This window comes from Sceloporus occidentalis, unplaced genomic scaffold, assembly GCF_023333645.1.
Source record: "Sceloporus occidentalis isolate IW3139 unplaced genomic scaffold, rSceOcc1.0.p SCAF_5, whole genome shotgun sequence".
In the NCBI taxonomy this organism is placed as follows: Eukaryota; Metazoa; Chordata; class Lepidosauria; order Squamata; family Phrynosomatidae; genus Sceloporus; species Sceloporus occidentalis.
This window is the reverse complement of record NW_028316985.1, coordinates 101,185,097-101,205,127: the sequence shown is the minus strand read 5'-3', so window position 1 is coordinate 101,205,127 and position 20,031 is coordinate 101,185,097. Positions and strand designations below refer to the sequence as shown.

Sequence of the window (20,031 nt, the reverse complement as noted above, 5' to 3'; positions counted from 1 at the left end):
TTGTCCATTACTGTCTAGATTAATGGTTCCAAACTTTGGTCTCAAGATGCTGCTTTACATCTAGAAGCTTCAGCCAGCATAGTTAAGGTAAAGGATTTGGGAAACTGAAATCCAGCATCTGGAGACCCAGGTGTGGCTGCCATTGGGTTATAGATCAGAGTGGAAACTTGGGGAGTGAAAAGAACTCTCTTGATGTTGTCTGCTAAATCCTATTTAGGCATTCTGTAATACAGATTAAGGAAATACAGTTGACCCTCCCTAAACATGGATTCTGCATCCAGATTCCACCATTCACAACTTCAAAATATTCCAAGAACAAGAAAATGTTGATTTTGCCATTTTTAATAATGGACATCATTTTACTACCCAACTGTACAGAATAGGACTTCAGCGTCCATAGATTTTGGTATCTATAGGGTGTCCTGTAACTAAACCTCAGGTGATACCAAGGTCCCACTGTATGTGAGGAGGCAAGCAGCCTACCTCTCAATTCTGGCTCTCATGGGAAGAATGATGGTGTTAAAAGGAAAGTTTCCATCTGTAAAGGAGGCTGTGTGAACTCAATTAGACAAAACTGTTCAAAAACTCCTAAAGCTACATTAATACATGTAAGAAAAAAGCAAAGAGTCAGTTATAAGTACCTCAGTTTCTTTTTGTCTCCGCTGATCAAATGATATCTTTTCTCGATCTGCCTTTTGCTCCCATTGCAATTTTTCCAGTTGTTGAGTCAATATAGCTACTCTTTTTCTTACCAGTTCCTTCAACTCCTTATATTTATTTATCTGGATAAAAGCATAAAAACTTTACCAAATAAACCAACTGATCACTCCTTCCATAAAAGTATGTCTACTAAAAAGTCTTCAATGATGTTTGCTCAAAGTAGTTATGTCTAAGATTGTAGATTTAATGGTAGAGTATGAATCTTCCAAATCACTGCCTTTATTATAACATTTTATTTCTGATTTGAACTGATAAAGTGTTCTGTACAGTTATGCTGGCCAGTGACCAGAATTGGTTTTGGACAACGCTGGCTCTACAGCTTAGTAACGGAGATGAGCACTCCCCCTACAGTCAGTTACAACTAAATACGCATGTCAAAGGAAAACCTTTACCTTTATTACATTAGTAACACAAGAAATAAAAACATATTACCGTATATACTTGACTGTAAGTCGACCTCATGTATAAGTCAAGGGCAGGTTTGGGGGCTGAAATTATGGATTTTGATTTGACCCATGGATAAGTCAAGGGCAAAGTTTAGGGGTATGCAACAAAGATCTAAATGTTGGCCTACAGTTCAGGATTCTGGGAGCTGAAGTCCAAAATCCTTTAAAGAGCACAATTTTGGGGCCAATGATCTAAATAATGAAGCAAAAGGAAAAAATGCCCAAAACCCTACATTTCAGCAGTTATAACTGTCTGTGGTCACACTAAAGGTTGGATGGATGAGAGAGTAGAGGAGGGATCAATGCTTCCAGGACAGATTACACTCTTGCCGTTTACCATGGGATGGTTCCTTTTTGATAAGAGTTAAGATACAGTATTTACAATGACCCTGAGGTGGGTTACAGACTGCCAAGAAGCAGCAGTCTGCCGCCGCCGCCAGTTGCTGCGTCCGGGAACCGCAGCAGCCAAACGGCGCGGTTCCCGGATGCAGCAAAGAAGGAGTGCGAAAATCGCGCTCCTTCCTGGGTCCCGGATGTGACGCCGCGAGGCGCTAGTCGCGCACTCGCAGCGTCATATCCGGGGCACGACGTGCGGATGCAGAGCATCCGCTACTTAAAGATGGCGGCCCCCATGTGGACAGGCAGCACCATCTCTTACGCGTTCCACGCGTACTAGGGTTGAGGGCCGTGAGGAAGAGACGGCTCTTCCTAACTCTAGTATGCGCGGAGCACGTACTATGCACGCGTTTGTAGCGCATCATAGATAAGTCAACTTGAGTTTTTTGTCACTTTTTTGACTAAAAATTCTAGATTTATACATGAGTATATAGAGTAAACATTTACATATAGAAAGCTGTGCACAATCCTACATAATAATATGCATACTAATGCAGCACGAAATCAAGTAGCTTAGAGGTATTTCCTTTTCAATTTAAACACAAAGAGTTTTTAAAGGATGGCGTACTGCTGGGCCCAAAGGACCGTGGTCCAGTGTGATCTCCCTCCCCATGGAAAGCCCTAACAATGGCTGGGGCTTCCTGGGCCAAAAGGGACCTGATTAAGCGCACAATCTCCGGTGGGGGGGGATTACTTATGTCCTCCCCTCCGACGTGATCCAGGGTCTCTGATGAAGGCTCTCCCTCCTCCGACCCTGACTGGGTCGATCAGGAGGCCCTGGCCTTGGCAGCAGGTGGGAGGGGGATTCCCTCCGCTGGCTATGGCCACGCTTCCACTCCCTGGCTGGGACATAGTGGTGGGGCAAAGCTGGGGCTGGCCCAGGCTGAGGACTACATCCAAATATAAAGGCTTTATCGGTTGACCTGGCCTCTCCATCACCTGCCATCACCAAAAGTGGAGGGAGAAAGAAGGAAGGAAAGGCAGGAGGAGAAAAAAAAGGGAAGGGGACTTTTTTTAAAAAGGAAAGAACAAGAAGGGGGAAAAAAGGAGTAAGACGGGCGAGTCCGGAAAGCTAAATCGAAGGATCGATGAAATCCAAAGAAGAGAATTTGGTTGGAACAACCAAGCACATGTCCTACCAGGAGCTAGGCAGGAAGAAGAGTGAGGCTGCTAGGGGTTGCTCCGCCTATGGGGGACGGGATCAGGCCCCTAGCCTTTGTTTTTTCTCTCCCTGCCTATCAGGAGCCATGTGGGCGAAGCTACCCAATGTTAGGATGCTTGGCTCCTTCTCTGATGGAACATTTAAAGATTCTAGCAATTTCATGTCTACTCATATGTGACAATGAGGACTACATCCAAATATAAAGGCTTTACTTAATCTGCAATTGGCAACAGTTTCCCAAATGCAATGGGGTTATGTCAATGTGTTACCTTTCAAAAATGTTTTGTGCATCTGTTCAATCTTTCAGTGAGATTAACTACCATCTACAATGCTATTCTGCTGAAATGTTTAGCTCATATGGGATTTAGGAATACTGTTGGATTATTCCTCAGGTCCTATACCCATTACCCTATGTGGTTTCTAGGGGCTCTATTTTATCTCTTATGGTTTTTAAGACTTGTATGAGCTGCAGGGAGAAGTCATCTGGAGTTTAGATTCAGCAGTATTCTCAAGCTGATCATACCCAGTTCAGGTTCTTCTTTCGATCAATGTCAAAAAATGATGTGGAAGTTCTCAATAACTGGCTGAATGCAATAAAGGAATGGATATGTGCTAACAAGTTGATGTGCTCTTAGTCATTATACAAACTATTAAAGCTTAGGGAGCACAAGCTATTCTAGATGAGGCTGCACTCTGAAAGATCAGACTTGAAGTTGGAGAGTTATTCTAGATCGGTCATTGCTGTTGGATATACAGGTATCTGGCTTGCTTTTGCCAGGAAGTACTTTTGCCTGGTTTTGGCTTGTGCTCCAGACACACATGTTCTGGCAGGTCTTATATCAACTGCTGAGGTATTTAGTTTGTACCTGAAACTAATTTACAGTACAATGTTAGTTTTTAGCTATGAAGATCTAACATCACTCTGAATGTTTCTGAAGATTTTATAAATTTTATTACTACTTGCTTTTGTGGGTTTTTTTTCTGCCTATAACCTGCATTGGTTCTTTTCTTGAGCCAAAAAATGTACATAAACCCATATATTAAATATATGAATAAATCTAGCATAATAATAATAATAATAATAATAATAAATTATTTATTTATAGCATGCCCAATCACAAGGAATCTGGGCGGGTTGCAGCAATAACTAGCATATATTATATTGGAAAAACCTTATGGCTAAAACTTGCTTTTATTGAGCAACCAAACTTATAAGAACAACAGAAATAAGAGGGGTATTCAAAAAACTCTCAGCCCTAAAACCAACTGCTGATCCCAATTTAAGTAGAGCAGATCAAATCAACACTAATATAAATCCCACTAATTCAATGTGTCTATTCTAGTGTGACTAACAACTGAATGTAGGCCATCAAATCAGCTTCTGTTGTATTAGTGGCAAATACTGTACATTAAAATTTAAATTCACTGTTTTACAATCTAGACATACAGTGGTACCCCGGGATACGAATGCGCCGCCTTACGAAATTTCCGGGTTACGAAAAAAATCCATTTAAAAATATTTTTCCGGGTTACGAAGGTTATTTCGGGTTACGAAAAAAAATTTGGTGCTTTTCGGCGCGATTTCACACGGAATCGCGGCTTTCGCTATTAGCGCCTAAGGGCATTTCGGCTAGCGAAAGTTTCCGGGTTACGAAAGCGGCGGCGGAACGAATTAATTTCGTAACCCGGGGTACCACTGTACTTTGTCTTGAAATTTACCTGATTCTCTTCCAGCAAAACATCTCTCATTCCATGGAGTCTCTCCTCTGCAATCTTTTCTTCAAACATTTTCTGTGCTCTATCAATGTCATTTAGTTCATCCTGCAGTTCATTCTTGTTATCTTCTTGTTTAGCTTGCTCTTTCATATGATTTCCTAGTACTTTCTTAGCAATATCTACTTTTTTAATTTGGTAAGTGGTTCTTTCCTTTGCTTTAATATATTGAGGTCTCTTTTGCTTCAACATAACTTCCAGAGGCCTAAAAAGAGGACACATTTGTCAATGTCCACCAAAATTGTTCTAAGAAAATTTAAATAATATTTTGAAGACTCCAGTTACCATCAGCTTAATGCTAAAATCTACTTATGTAGAATCAATTCAAGTACCATGACAGTAAACCACCCCAAAACACAGTGAATATTTATTTATTTATGGGATTTAGATCCCACCTTTCTTCCAACATGTGATTCAAGGAACTCTGGAACTCATAAACAAACAAGGTCTCCACCACAAAAGAGTTCAAAGTCCTTAAACCCAACTCCTGATACTAAGTGACACTTCTGTAACTGCCATGGAACTAATGAGTTTACTCTATGAGCAAATGAATTGATGCCAAAGTATCGATTTTTCTCCATTGCCAATGACCAGCAGAACAAGACCCTGAAGTGTACCCCAGTCTCAATCCAAAACCAAGCAAAAGAATAGTTATTTGCTGAAGCTATCAAACACATACTTGCAGGTTAAAGCTGTAATCCTTCCAGTAAAGTGAACAAACATCCTGAGACTTTCTTCTGAGTAAACATGCACAGAATATAAGGTTACTAAACTAGTGTTCTTTAAAGCAAGACCCTTATAAAGGCTGATCCAGCAGATACAAAGTTAATAATTTTCTAGTGCATTATGAAGGTAAGGAATTAAAATCCTCCAACCATAGATTTTGCCTACCATATGTAGTATAACCTCCCAACATACAAAGTGGTAAACTAAAGCAGGCTTTTCATTAGTTATGAGGATCTAGGCCAGGGGTAGGCAACCTGCGGCCCGCGGGCCGAATGCGGCCCAGCAAGGCCTTGGGACCGGCCCCCGCCCAGTCCTGCTGCCGATTGCCTCCGGAGCCTTTGGCCTCTCGAGTGAGGGTGTGGGGCCTTTGGTGTATCAGGAGGAGGCGGGCAAGGGGGGGCAAGCAGCAGGCAAGGGGGGCAAGCGGCGGGCAAGGGGGGCAATTGTCTATAGAAGCCTCAGAAACATGCATTTATATTAACATTTTTAAAAAAAGCAGTCAATTTTTTAGCGTGTCCTCCATTTTTTAAAAAGTGTCCTCCATTTGAAAATTTTGTCCTACATTTGTCCCGGTTTATTTATTTATTTATTTATTTATTTTTTAAAAAAATTTAATTATTTATTTTTTGGCTTTGGCCCCCCAGTTGTCTGAGGGACAGTAACCCGGCCCCCGGCTCAAAAAGGTTGCCTACCCCTGATCTAGGCACTTACTTTATTTCTTTTTCAATATATTGATTGTTTCTATTTAACATCCCAAGGTCCTTTTTCTTAGCTTTCACTGTATCTTCAGCATGACACACATCCTTTTTCTTAGCATCAATATTTTTATTTTTTGCTGACAATTTATTATTAAGGACGTCAATTTTTCGTTTATTGTGATATAGCTGGAAAAGCTGCAGCTGACTCTTCTTCTCTTTCAACTCTTCAAAGAGCATCTGGTAACGTTCTGCCTGTAAACAGTCAAATTATAGCTGTTAACTGATCTGCAACACCAAAACCTTGAATATTTGCTTTTACATAATGAGGGATGTTTTGCTTTTACATCCAAGGGAGAAACTTCTGGGAGTTGGGACCAAAGTCTAAACATGAAATTTGTTTATGTTTCATAAACACCTATACACGTAACCTGAAGGTAATGTTATATATTAACTTTGTAATAATGTTGTGCATGAAGGAAAGTTTGTGTATACTGGACTATCAAAAAGTCACTATTTCAGCCACCCAACTGGACGATTTTGGAGTATTTTGGATTTTTGGATAAGGGACACTCAACCTGTATAGGTATTTGTTTTAATTCATATAAACTGGCTAGAGTTCCAGGTTCAGGGGGGAACGTGGGATATAAATGCATAAAATGACAGTAAAAGTATATTCATTTGTCTCCACCGCAATTAAACATTACTAGCAAGAAACTAGAATTAACAAGAAACTAACAAGAGCCAGTGTGACAAAGTAGTAGTGTGAGTGTTGGACTACAACTCTAGAAACCAGGCTTCAATCCTCACTCAGCCATGTAGTGGGTGACCCTGTGCAAGTTACATGCTCTCAGCCTCAGCGGAAGGCAATGGCAAACTTCCTCTGAACAAATCTTGCCAAGAAAACCACATAATAGGTTTGCCTTACGGTTGCCATAAGTTGGAAATGACTTGAAAGAACACAACAAAAACACAGCAAGAATTACTTTTTCATGAGTTACAATCTGGTCAGCATTAGTGATTTCTACATAACTGCGTATCTTGGAGAATAGTGAGGGAGAGTTATTCAACTAAGAATCAATACATTTGTTTGTATCTGCCTTCAGGTCCACTTTGATCTATGCCAACCCCATTAATTAGAGACCTCTAAGCTATCCTATTGTCAGCAGCCTGGCTCCAGAAATACCAGAGCAGTAAGGTCTCTATTTTTGAACTATGGAAAGCAGGGGATATCAACTACAATTCAGTTCTAAGGATTTCCAGACACAAAGTCACAGAGGAAACTAAGTTGATGCAAGGAGATTATCTTCTTTAATGTTACAGTAATAGAATGGTTCCCAATTGGCAAAGAGGTCAGGCAAGGCTGCATCCTCTCACCCTATCTGTTCAATTTGTATGCAGAAAATATTATACAAAGAGCAGGCTTGGACACAGAAGAAGGAGGAATGAAAATAGGAGGAAAAAATATGAACAATCTATGATATGCAGACGACACCATACAACTATCAGAAAACATCAGACTTGGAACAACTACTAAGGAAGACCAAGAAAGAAAGTGCAAAGGTAGGCTTACTGCTCAACATAAAAACAAAAAACAAAGATAACAACCACAGGGAATTTGGGCAAATTCAACCTAGACAATGAGGAAATAGAAATAGTAGAAGCGTTCTCATACCTTGGATCAAACAGAGGTCACAACTGGGACTGCAGTCAAGAAATCAAAAGAAGACTGGGAAAGAACTATGAAAGCACTAGAAAAGATCCTAAAGAGTAAAGACATACAACTAAACACAAAAGTTAGAATTGTACAAGCCATTGTATTCTCTATTATCACATACAAATGAAAGAGCTGGACAGTGAAGAAAGCACATAAGCAGAAAATCGATTCTTTTGAGGTGATGTGCTGGAGAAGAGTGCTGAATATACTGTAGACAAACAAAAAGTCAAACAAATGGGTCCCCCCGCACGCCCCAGAAGCCAAGATGATTCAGTCGAGGCTACTGTACTATGGCAACATCCTGAGAAGGCACAACTCATTGGAAAAGACAATAAGTCTAGGAAAGGTAGAGGGATATAGAAACAGAGGAAGACCGCACACTACATGGATGGATTCTATCAAGGAGGTCACAGGTGTGAATTTTCAGGACCTAAGCAGAGCAGTGGAGGATAGGGAGACTTGGAGATGTCTCATCCACAGGTTGCCATGAGAGACTGGATCACTCAAAGGTGATTAACAACAACAACAACAACAAACTTAGTATTTCAGTGAAACAATGCACTAAATCAGGATGTCACCACTGCAAGTCCACACTCTCAACACTGGAAATTTGAGCTGCAGACTTTAAACCATTGTATAAAAATACATAAATCATCACCAACATCAGTAAATAGCTACTTAAATCAAAACTATCTACCAGTCAAAAAGTTTAAGAATTACAGAAAAGCAACTTTTTAAGCTAGTTAAGGAAGAGGAATCAAATATACAGTAACACAAAGCCAAAACACACTGAAGAAATAATCCAGTTTGAGATTGCTTTAACTGCTAGGCTCAATGCTAGGGGATCCTGGGAATTGTTGTTTATTGTGGCTCCAGAGCTCTCTGCCAGTGAAGGCTCACAAACACTACAGTTCCCAGAATTCCCTAGCATTGAGCCAAGGCACTTAAAGCGGTCCCAAACTGAATTATTTCTGCAGTGTGTCTTGGACCTTACTTATGGTGGGATATTTCTGGTGTTTAGATTTATGATAATATGCATATCACAACATATTAGTTGCACTTCTATAATAAAAACCTAGTTAGAAAACCCTGACCTCAACTATGACTTTTCATTAAAGAAATAGAAAAAAATCATTTACATATTATATCTCACACATAATCCTAAAACACTCTTGGTAAAAAGAGGCTAATTTTAAAAAAAATGTTCTGTTTTGTTTGTATTACCTCTTCTTTCTCTAATTTTGCACGTTTGCGCTCAGCTGCAACATTTTTTTTCTTGTTGTAACTGAACTGTGCATCTTCCTCTGCTCGTTGCATTTTCTTCTTATTTTCTGCATATTCAGCAGCAAGCTCCCCTGAATTACTAATTTGCTCAAAGAGCTGCGTTCTCTCCTTTGGTTTCTTCATTGCAATTGTTTCAACTTCACCCTAAAATAAGATAGTAAAACTACAGAATGACAAATCATTGAACAAAAGCAAAACAGTTATCAAAGGTGAGATGAATAATCATTAGAAAAACAAAAGGCCTTCTTACATTTAACTCAGAGGTGAAACAGACTGACCATTTGTGCTGGCTTGGGGGTGATGCCAGAGCGCAGCGTTTAGACGCTGCATGCTCTGACACTGCCCTGAATCCGGTGTCACGCCACCCGCCCAACCATAGGGAGGCAGTTTTGGGGCACTCCAGCAGCACAGCGTTTACATGCCTTACACCACAGGAGCGCTGCAAAACCGGTGCGGCACTGGAAAACCCAGCTTTTTACTGGCTCAAAAAGGAGTAGCAATTTACCACTTCTTTTTGTGCCAGCAAAAAGCTGGGTTGGGGCTGCAGCATGCAGTTGCAGCGGCCCCAACCCAGCGTTCAAAGGGGTAGCATCAAGCCCTCAGACAGGATGCTAAACAATTGTTAAATAAGTTTAACCAAGTAACTAGCTACTGCCTAAAACAAAATCAGAAAGATGTTTAATAGGAAATGGCTTTGAAAACCTTAGTTAGGAGTGATGTCTGAATTTAGTTAACAATTATAATGGCTATTGCTTTATCTTCAGATGATGTCACCTTATAGAAGTGACTCCTGAGAAGGCGGAAACAAAAGCAAACAGCTCTAAAGCACTGTTTGTCAGTAGACTTGGAGGCCCAACTCATATTTAGAACCATTCCAAAGTTAACACAAGCCATAAGATGATGCAATGTCAGTCTAAATAGGCCTTTAAACAAAAATTTACTACTATTTTTGAAGCTAGGTATCAAGGCTAGCTCTAGGAATGAGTAAACGTTTTAGCATTACTAAATGCCTTACACCTGTTAACACTCTATGTTGTAGAGAATCAGTACTAGAAGGAATTCTGAAGAAACATGTTTGGAATAGTCACACTACGACTATTACACTTTATTGCTATGATCCTTTGAATTATACAGCGGAAATAAGAAGTTGTACTTACCATGAATAATCATTCTATGATGGCAATTAACCACGGCTGGGTAAATCCCCATGTGACAAATCATGCTAGTCATGCCATCCCAATAATGAATCAGAGAAAAAAAATTATGGAATAATTTCAAGGCCACTGAAGAAATTCATAGTATGGCGTTAAATAGATAAAAAAAACATCATGGGACAACTCAACTGCGGCAGTTCTGTATATTAACAGCTTGGAAAGGCCTTTAGGTTTGGAGGGAGAGAGTGTAGCTGGCACATGGTTTTGGAGTTAGAAAAAGTTTCCTCATTTCCATATCAAGTCCACTGTTCTACAAGTTGAGTTTCCCTTGTTTGAAATACTTGGGACCAGAAGAATTTTGGATTTTTTCAGATTCTGGAATATTTTCATATACTTAATGAGGTATCTTAGAGAAGGGACCAAACACAGAATTCATTTATGTTTCATATACACCTTAGAAACATAGCCAGAAGGAAATTTTATACATACTATTTTTTAAATAATTTTATGTATGAAACAAAGTTTGGGTACACTGAACCACCAAGAAGCAAAGGCGTAACTATGTCAGACATCTAGTATCACTAGGGTTGGCATCATCCAGTGCGGTAATCATGGTGTCACCCTCCCAACTGACATCCTCCTGTATCACATCATACAGAATCCTTAGTATGTTTTTCATACTAATGTTACTCATAAATCGTAATTCCCATACATCACTGAATGTAATGGCAAAAGCTGTGACATAAACAACTAGCAAAATTAAAGTTATATCTTTAAATTACAATATCTTATGCACAGCCTAAATGTATTTATATGTACATTTGGTAAGCTGTCATGTTTTAATATAAATTTTAAAAGCAGTAAAACTTTTTTCTAATTTTTTTAGATTTTTAAATGTAAGTTTTTCAAAAACGTGTGGCCTCTCCTCTCTCTCTCCACCAAGCCTTACCCCACTCACACCATCTCTTCAACACAAGCAAACACCACAGCCCATTTCTGCCAAAAGGCAGGCGTTTGGAGAGTAGTGATGTCACAAACATCCCTTAGGGTGCACAGGAATTAAGAAAGAGGCAATCAACCAGCAATGTGGCACCAGTTGGTTGAGAGATGCCACATTAGTTTAATTGACAGTAAGCCTCTGCTAAGGTACAGGACTGGGTCTAGGCAACCCATGCGGAACTGGATCCATTCAAACTGATGCATGTACAGTATATATGTATACATAATGCTACATGTGAGCTCAGCTGTATTTCTTCCAGGATTCACAGGATACGCTGCACAAGAACAAGCTTTTATTTTAAGAGATGTACATTATCCAGGTCTTCTGGAATAGAGATGGTGAAAAGAAACACATAGCTGTTCTCTAGGCCCTTAGCTGCGTCCCATTTCATGTTAAGTCACATCTCACATGATTACATCTTCATTATTTGAATATAAGAGGATACATGATAAACCAGCACGCAGTGCAACATAAACTCATTGTTCAGCCGGGTTCTGTTTTAAAAAATAATAATTCTAGGCCATTTTGCCAACCTACCCCTAATTCTCTGCAGTGACACTGCTTAGTGATACCAGCACCCTCTAATGAGACCTTTGGCAAAGTATGCTCTGACTTTCTGATCTATAATTTTTTAATAATACATATATTTACCTGAAAAACCAGGCAATTCCTTGCTCTAGTAATTATGCCAATTTCTCCAAGTTCTTTTGTATACACAGATCGGCTGACCACAGAGTCATTGATACGAAATTCTGATCCATTGCCTAATTTTGAAAGAATGAACAGAATACACAGTTCATGCATTTTGAGAGATAATAGTGTTCAACTCTTACATGCAATTGGAGGGTGGTGGAGTCTCCCACCTTGGAAGTCTTTAAACAGAGACCGGATGGCCATCTTTTTTGATTGAGAGTTCCTGCATGGCAGGGGTTGGACTGGATGGCCCTCGTGGTCTCTTCCAACTCTATGATTCTAAGAGACTTGGCATTGAACACAATTTTCTCCATATATTTTTATAAGTTGACAGATTAAAACATCTGTCTTTTACACACATTATGTCCTGATGTGATCTACAGCAATTAGTATAGCTGCTAGATGCTTCTATACACATAGTATAAACTATTCCACCCCAGCAAAAAACAAAATTGGATGTACTGTAAATCATTCTTCTAAAACAATGGTTCCCAGACTTTGGTCCTGCAGATTTTTTGGACTTCAGCTCCCATAATTCCTTAGTTTTGGCCAAGCTGGTTGGGTCTTCTGTGAAATGAAGTCCAAATAATTTGAAGGACCAAAGTTTGGGAACTACTGTTCTAAACTATGGGGAGTGAGGCAGATAGCAAAGGGTTAGGCCTTTCTTCCAAACAGAAGAGCTTACAAAACAATTCAAGTCACCTGCCCAGATACCAACACGTCTCTCAGGCTCAAGCCTTGACATTAGCAACTAGTGGGAGGGTCTCCTAAATTTCAGAATATGTCATGGCAAAATTGGGGGGAGAGGAGGTAGAAAAAAACTTATAAGGGCAGATGAAAGGAATCCAATTACTGGGTATCCACACAAAGAAAATATGCAGCATGTGTATTTATTTAAAATGTGACAATCCAGATGTTGCTGAAATGCAACTCCCAGCTGCCCTAACTAGCACAGCCAATGCTGAGACTTGCGGTCCATCCATACCTGGAAGGCTGCAAGATTCTCATCCTAACTTAGATCCAAAACACACTGCAGAAATAATCCAGTTTGAGACTGCTTTAACTGTCCTGGCTCAATGCTAGGGAATTCTGGGAACTGTAGTTTTGTGAGACATTTATAGCCTTCTCTGTCAGAGCTCTGGGACCACAATAAACTACAATTCCCAGGATTCCCTAGCACTGAGCCAGGGCAGTTAAAGCGGTCTCAAATTGGATTATTTCTGCAGTGTGTTTTGGACCTTAGTTAGAGGAACCTCACTGAGTATGAGACAATCTGTGTGCTCCACTTCACACTAAACAGAAGAATACTTCGTAGCCAGGGCACTTAAATGAAATTTTTCTGGGGCAGAATGAGCTGCACAATATGGTTTGAATGTAATTTGCATGCATAGTAAGCACATCTACAGCACCTCTGTGCATCTCTGTCTGTGTACAAACTTTGCTGTTTAAAATCACATTCCAAGGCATTTGAAATGGAAGAAAATTCTGAAAGTTTAATAGCAGTAATGCAGAGCAGAACTGTCAAGCTTCACACAGGTGGCACCATGGACTTGATCAAACTTGATTTATTTGGACAGAGGAATTAAGGGCCCGAACAGACAGGCCAAAATAAAGCTGCTTTGGGTCACATTGGAAGTATGCTGTTTAAATGATGCACACATCTTAAGAGGCCAGAAGCTGCGCCAAAGCTGTGTTCTAGTCCTTAGGACTGGAGCATGGCTTTGGCGCGATTTCCGGCCTCTTACATCATTTAAACAGCATAACTGCAAAGTGACCCAAAGCAGCTTTATTTTGGCCTGTCTGTTCAGGCCCAAAGAAACCCTAATATGAAGCAAAAACTCTACAGTACTCTAAGGGGTGTCATATTGGAGGTCTGAATTCTTGAGTGTTTCCCATCACCTCAGAGGCAGTGATGAATACTTCCAAGAGGGCAAGAAAAGAGTCTCTAGGGAGTGTCTTCAGCATTTGATAAGTATATACCTTGTCTTCAAAAATTACATGTTCCTCTTATGTATATCAAAGTATCTCACTAACTCTATACATTCAATTTCAGTTGTCATTTGTTTTTGTGTGTCTCCTAGTTGTTTTTGACTTATGGAGACCTAAAGATGAACCTATCTCAGGGTTTTATTGGTAGGGTTTTTTCAGAGGAAATTTGCCATAGCTACCCTCCGTGGCTGACAGGCTGTAACTTGTCCAAGGTCACACAGTTGGTTTTCATGTTTAAGTGGGGATTTGAACCCTGGTCTCCAAAGTCATTATGCAATGCTTAAATCACTACGCCACACTGACTGTGTACACATATATTGGGGGGGGGGGAATCTAACCTATTTAAATAATGGTGTATCACTTCTAACAAAATTAGGTGCAAACAAAATACAGGTAGAGTATCCCTTATCTGAAATGCCTGGGAACTGATATGTTTTCTAGATGAGATGTTTGTGGATGTTAGAATACTATATATATATATATATAATCAGAGATAATGAAGCTGGAGAAAGATTGAGGATTTGTGAATTGGCAGGAGGTATGGATTCTAGCCATTTCACAGGTCCTAGCTCTTTTAGCTTTGCAAATAAAGTACAGGTACATATTGCACTATTTGTATTGTAGCTCAGAAGGTTTTGGATTTTGGCATACTTTGGATTTCAGAATTCCAGGTAAGACCTACTCAACCTGTAAGATGAAAATTGAAACTATGAGATCACATTTTGCAAAGTCTTAATCTCTATGAAAAATTTGCTTCCTGTGGTTAAATCCACTATTTGCCCTTGACCCAGTAATTTATGCAACAGAAGTAGGTTTATTTTATATAACTGCATAAATCAGCATTAAAAGCATTATGTACTCAATTATTTACATTTTCATATATGCTACCTATTTCATACTTAGAAAAAAACCTCACCTCGAATAGTTCTTGAAAATGTTTTCTCTTCCCCATTCGCCTCGCTATACACCATTCTTACACTTCCAGTTGATGAAACAGGTTTTCCAACATGTGCCCCATAGATCAGCTCTTGAATGTGTTTCACTCTTAAATTAGATATCTTCTCGCCCATTACAAAACTAAGGGCATCCATTACATTTGATTTCCCTTCAATAATACAAAGTAGTAATGTTACTTTTTTTCCCCAAATATGGATTAGATAATTACAAGGACTGAGATTTTCTTTCACATCTGGCCCTTAAAGTCCTTTCATTAAACAATTTTCTTCTACATCTGGAGTAGACAAGGGCAGGAGCCAGCTCTTGCCCCCTTGTGCCTTCCATGGTGCATGATGTCACTTCTGTCTATAATTTTTGGGCCATGTGAGCCATTTTCCCCCCATGATTCCTGTGGTACTGGGAACTTCTGTAAAAGGAAAAGTTAACTGCCAAATTGGCAGGTGGTTTGGGCATGTCCTAGGCTCTTGCCAGAAAAAAAAATTAAAATTTAAGGTCCTCCGTTTTTCTTAAATCTCCTACATTTTGGGCTGAGTTTTGTCCTGCAGTTGTCCTACAGTTTGGTCTAGAATTTGTTCCACATTTTGTCCCTGGTAATAGTGGACAATTATGGCAACCCTAGGTCTAGGGGACTTTGCAGCTACAAAAATGGTAATACTTTCCCCATCCTTGTCCTAAATTTAGATATCCTTATTCACTGGAACTGTTTTGATCATTTCTAGACTAAACTATTAAACCATAGTTTAGCATGATAAAAATAAGATTAGCCTTTCCCAAGGCTTGCATGCTCCTCATTCTCTTCCAAAGTGGACTCAAAGGGAAGGCTAGAAATGTTCACTTCCATTTCAGATAAATCTCAGTTTGCTGTAACATTAGAATCTTAATGAACTATAGTTAACCCTAACTACTGGTTTTAAGTAGCCTTGAACACCATGCTAGGATAAAGGGAAGATAGAACTCACCCACTGTTTCTAATACTGCCCAGACATCATCCCTTGTAAACTGTCGAATCCTATTACAGTGGACCCTTGTTATACGCTGGGGTTTGGTTCCAAGATCCCCCATGTATAACAAAATCCGTGTAAGCTCAAGTCCCATTAAACATAATGACATAGCAAAATGGTGTCCCTTATAAAAATGGAAAATCAAGGTTTGATATTTGAACTTGATACTTTTTTTTAACATTTTCAAACCATGGGTGCTTGAATTCGTGTATAAAAAATCGATGTATAAGAAGAGCCAACTGTATCTGTGTTGATCATTTATACGGTTTTGAGTCAATTAAAATATCTTCCATTAACTGTATTAGCTTCAACCCAAACTAATTATGCATAAAACAAAGGCCTGTTACAGACTGCCAAAATAAAGCTGCTTTGGGTCTCTTTGGAGGTATGCTATTTAAATGATGCATGGGTCCTAAGAGTCCGGAGGTCGTGGCAAAGCCACACTCCATTCCTAAGCACTGGAGTGCAGCTTTGCTGCAGCTTCCGGATTCTTAGGATGCATGCATCATTTAAACAGCATACCTCCAAAGAGACCCGAAGCAGCTTTATTTTGGCAGTCTGTAACAGGCCAAAGATAATATTTTTGGAATAAAAGATCACATCCTCTTTCATTTTTATTTGATATACAAACAGATGCCAGAGCAAGCCCCATGAATGGCTTTCCGTTACGTCATGAGGGCAGGTAACGCCTTTTTAAAAAAAAACAAGGGCGTTCATAGGGCTGTTGTTTAATTTACATTAAAGAAAATTGTTGAGATTAAAGGACAAAAAAGTGAGGTAACATTTTAAATAAAAACATAATCTTAATAAAATTTTATACAAAATATAGGATATATTTAAAGAAAATACTAAGCTACTTAGTAAATCAGAGGAAATACAGTGTGCCCTTTCTTTACACGGGGGATCCGTTCCAGGCTCCCTCGCGTAAAGCAAATTCCACCTATGTTCAAGCCCCATTTAAATGAATGGGGTTCATGCATGTGGCGGTGTGCGTGCGCCATGGGGGTATGCCCCATTGTTCCCTATGGGACACGCCACCCCTTCTCCCTGCGCGGATTTCAGCGTATGCTGAAAGCCGCATATGACATGGGCGCAGTGTACAACAACAGTTGTGTGTTGGCTCAATGTAGCAGTGGAAAAGTCCCTGTAAATAGGGAAAAGTCCCAACTCAAAAGATGAAAGTGGGATACACCTGTCTGAAAAGCAAACAATGAAGCACTGCAACTGTTGCTTGGGGAAAGGCAGAATATTAGCAATAGCAGCAGCTTCATTTATATACCGCTTCATACTGAACTAAGCAGTGTCTAAGTGGTTTACAACTGTAAGATAATCCAATACATAGGTAATTAAATTAGCTACTTCACTTCCAGGTGTATCGAAGGCCTACTATTGGTGGAGCAGAAAGGTTCTGAATCTAAAGCCACCTCCAACATTTTCTCAAAAAGCATTTGGCAAGAATGCTACTGGTAGATTTACATCCTCCAAACTCTCTACAGACATAACAGACCCTCTGAGTGAAGACATCGCCCTCCTGTCAGCAAAGCTCTTCGTGGTTAAATCACAGATATCCATCCAAGATGGGGTTGCTCTCCCCAAAACAACAAGTGGGCCCCTAATATGTGAAATTTTTCACAATTTAATTTTGATTGCTTTGAGAAGCAATGCTTATATAATCATTTCAGATAGGTGACATTACATACCACCCAAGGGATTTTAAAAAAATACAGTACATTTTGCTTATTGCTAGTTGCCTTTTGCACCTGAACAGCAAACAGTAACAAATGACTACCCTGAATCATGTATAGAGTAGCTGATAGTATCTTGGTTTAAGTATAAAATATTGAATATCCACGAGGATGAAAAATGCTAGCAACTGTCTTTAGAGAAAAGGAGAGAAGCACCACCATGAAAGGCCTCCTCTCTTCGAGTGTTTAAAGCCCTAAATGGCTTGTGTCCAATCTATCTCTGGGACTGCCTCCTTCCATACAATCCAGACTCAGGTCTTTGGGAGGAATTTGCTGCAACCTTTAAAAGCTAGGCTGTCTGCAACAGCCCAGAGGACCTTTTCGGCTATCGCTCCCAGATTATGGAACGGCCTGCTGGATGAGATGCACCATATTACCACCTTAAACAGCTTTAAGAAAGCTGTTAAGACAGATCTCTTTTGGCAGGCCTTTCTTGAATAGATGCCCAGCCACCAAAAGAAAGCTTTACTCGTTGGCCTCTGAGTTGCCTATAGTCACTGTTTATTTGTTATTATTGTTATAGTTTAAAGTATGTTTTAAATTATAAATGGTTTAGTTGTATTTTAAGGGGCGGTGGGCTTGGGGGTTATGCTACTGAATGTACGTTTAATGTTGTAAGGTGCCCCGATTGTGGAATAGTAAGAATAATTGTGTTCATGTGTGTTACCTGAACCATTGGGACCAATGACGCAAGTGAATTTCTTGAATGGTCCAATGCATTGCTTCCCTCGCCACGATTTGAAATTCTCCACAACCAAAAGCTTCAAGTATCCCATCTGCGGAGGAAGGACAGGGCCATCATTAATAGGAAAGTGGGAGGAGGAGGGAAAAGGGAGGAATTTGGGGACACAGAACGCAGAGCTCCCTTCTCACCATTAAGCAGAACCTAATAATTGAAATATTAACCAAGTAAAAGCTAATAAGTTGTAACTAATAATCAAAGTCTGTAATTTGTTTATTCAGTTTCTACCCCATCTTTCTCCTGAAGGGATCAATGGCGGCTTGCAAATAAAAATTCTAAATACATATTGCAATAAAAACAGTTAATTATTATTATTATTATTATTATTAAAACATCAGCTACAAACAATAAAAAAACTACAAATATTAAAGCCACAATAAATACACTATAGATGATGGATCTGAATATGTAGCAACGCTGGACCAGACAGGTTTTTGGTGCTTCTCCACACGGGCCCTTTTTAAAAGGCATATATTTGCCCCCATTTATTTATTTTCTCATTTTTTGCTCTCTGTTTCTCATCGCGATAGATCCTTTCCTTTTCTCGCCATGAACTGCTTTGTCAGCAGGTTAAAATACAAAATACATTTAATGGCCCTCAAATTGCTTTGCAGACAGGAGAATAAGCCCTGCGAACATGAAGACTCTTTGTATTTTTAGTCAAGTAAAAGAAATAATAATCTTAAAATGAAACTGGACAATAAAATAGGCACCAAATAAATAGCATTCCAGTAATTATTATTTTCTTTTCTTTAAATATTCTTTATTGGTTTTAACAAAGGCATAAAATAAAACATATTATGAAACACAATAGATTCTTCATCTAATAATAATTCCTTATACATTATACTACTAATGCGCAGTTCTTTAACCTCTTATCTACATTACTTCATATATATATATATGTGTGTGTGTGTGTGTGTGTGTGTACGTATATAGGGCCACCTGGATTTGGTGTTTAATTCCCTTGGCCACTGATTATTATCCAAACCTACATAAAACTCATCACTATTGAACATAGTAATTACTTAGTATATACAGTTTATTACTTGTGATTCTCTGCTTCCCTTAATTCCTAAATAGCCATTCCCTCAGTGAAATAAGTGATATTAAATTGTCTAATAGTCCTCTATCATATATATCAGAGATCTTGTTTTCATTCCATCATGACAGCTCCTAACAGTTCCTCAACAGGTACTATAGCTTTACTAAGTAATTACTACGTTCAATAGTGATGAGTTTTATGTATGTTTGGACAATAATCAATCAATCAATGGCCATGGGAATAAAACACCAAATCCAGGTGGCCCTACACACACACACACATATATATATGTATATAGGGCCACCTGGATTTGGTGTTTAATTCCCCTGGCCATTGATTGATTGATTATTATCCAAACCTACACAAAACTCATCACTATTGAACATAGTAATTACTTAGTAAAGCTATAGTAACTGTATAGTAAAGCTATAGTAACTGTATAGTAAAGCTATAGTAACTGCATAGTAAAGATATAGTAACTGTGTGTGTGTGTGTGTGTGTGTATATATATATATATATATATATATATATATATATATTTCAAGCTAAATTATGACAAAAACCAGCTTTCAGTGGCACCACTTTTAAAAGGAAGAGGTCCAAAAGTGACCCTGTCTTTCCCCTTCAAGGGCTCCAGAGAGGAGACACCATTCTCCTCACCTTCTTCTATCTCAAGCAACCCACTCAAGCCCCGCCCACTCCACCGGTCGCGTGCAGCAGGGCCTGAGGAAAATAACAAATCTCGCGAGATCTGGACGCGAAGGGAAAAAGGCGGCAACAGGGTGG

The 20,031-nt window shown here is 39.3% G+C and overlaps 1 protein-coding gene across 2 annotated transcripts in view; it reads right to left on the bottom strand.

The window, feature by feature from the left end:
- The window catches only part of SMC1B (structural maintenance of chromosomes 1B), a 62,657-nt gene extending 42,663 nt beyond the window's left edge, over positions 1-19,994 (bottom strand). Inside the window, exons 1-8 of one of the 2 annotated variants that reach the window (XM_089524907.1) lie at positions 19,906-19,994; positions 18,126-18,234; positions 14,672-14,860; positions 11,725-11,837; positions 8,860-9,063; positions 5,935-6,173; positions 4,444-4,702; positions 642-782 (exon numbers count right to left, since the gene is read on the bottom strand). In XM_089524907.1, the coding sequence (XP_089381033.1) occupies positions 642-782; positions 4,444-4,702; positions 5,935-6,173; positions 8,860-9,063; positions 11,725-11,837; positions 14,672-14,860; positions 18,126-18,234 (1,254 nt within the window). In that variant the 5' untranslated portion in view covers positions 19,906-19,994. Of the gene's footprint in view, positions 1-641; positions 783-4,443; positions 4,703-5,934; positions 6,174-8,859; positions 9,064-11,724; positions 11,838-14,671; positions 14,861-18,125; positions 18,235-18,584; positions 18,664-19,905 lie in introns of those variants that run through there. The other variant, XM_089524906.1, reaches the window with a different exon arrangement.
- Between the last annotated feature and the right edge of the window lie 37 nt (positions 19,995-20,031).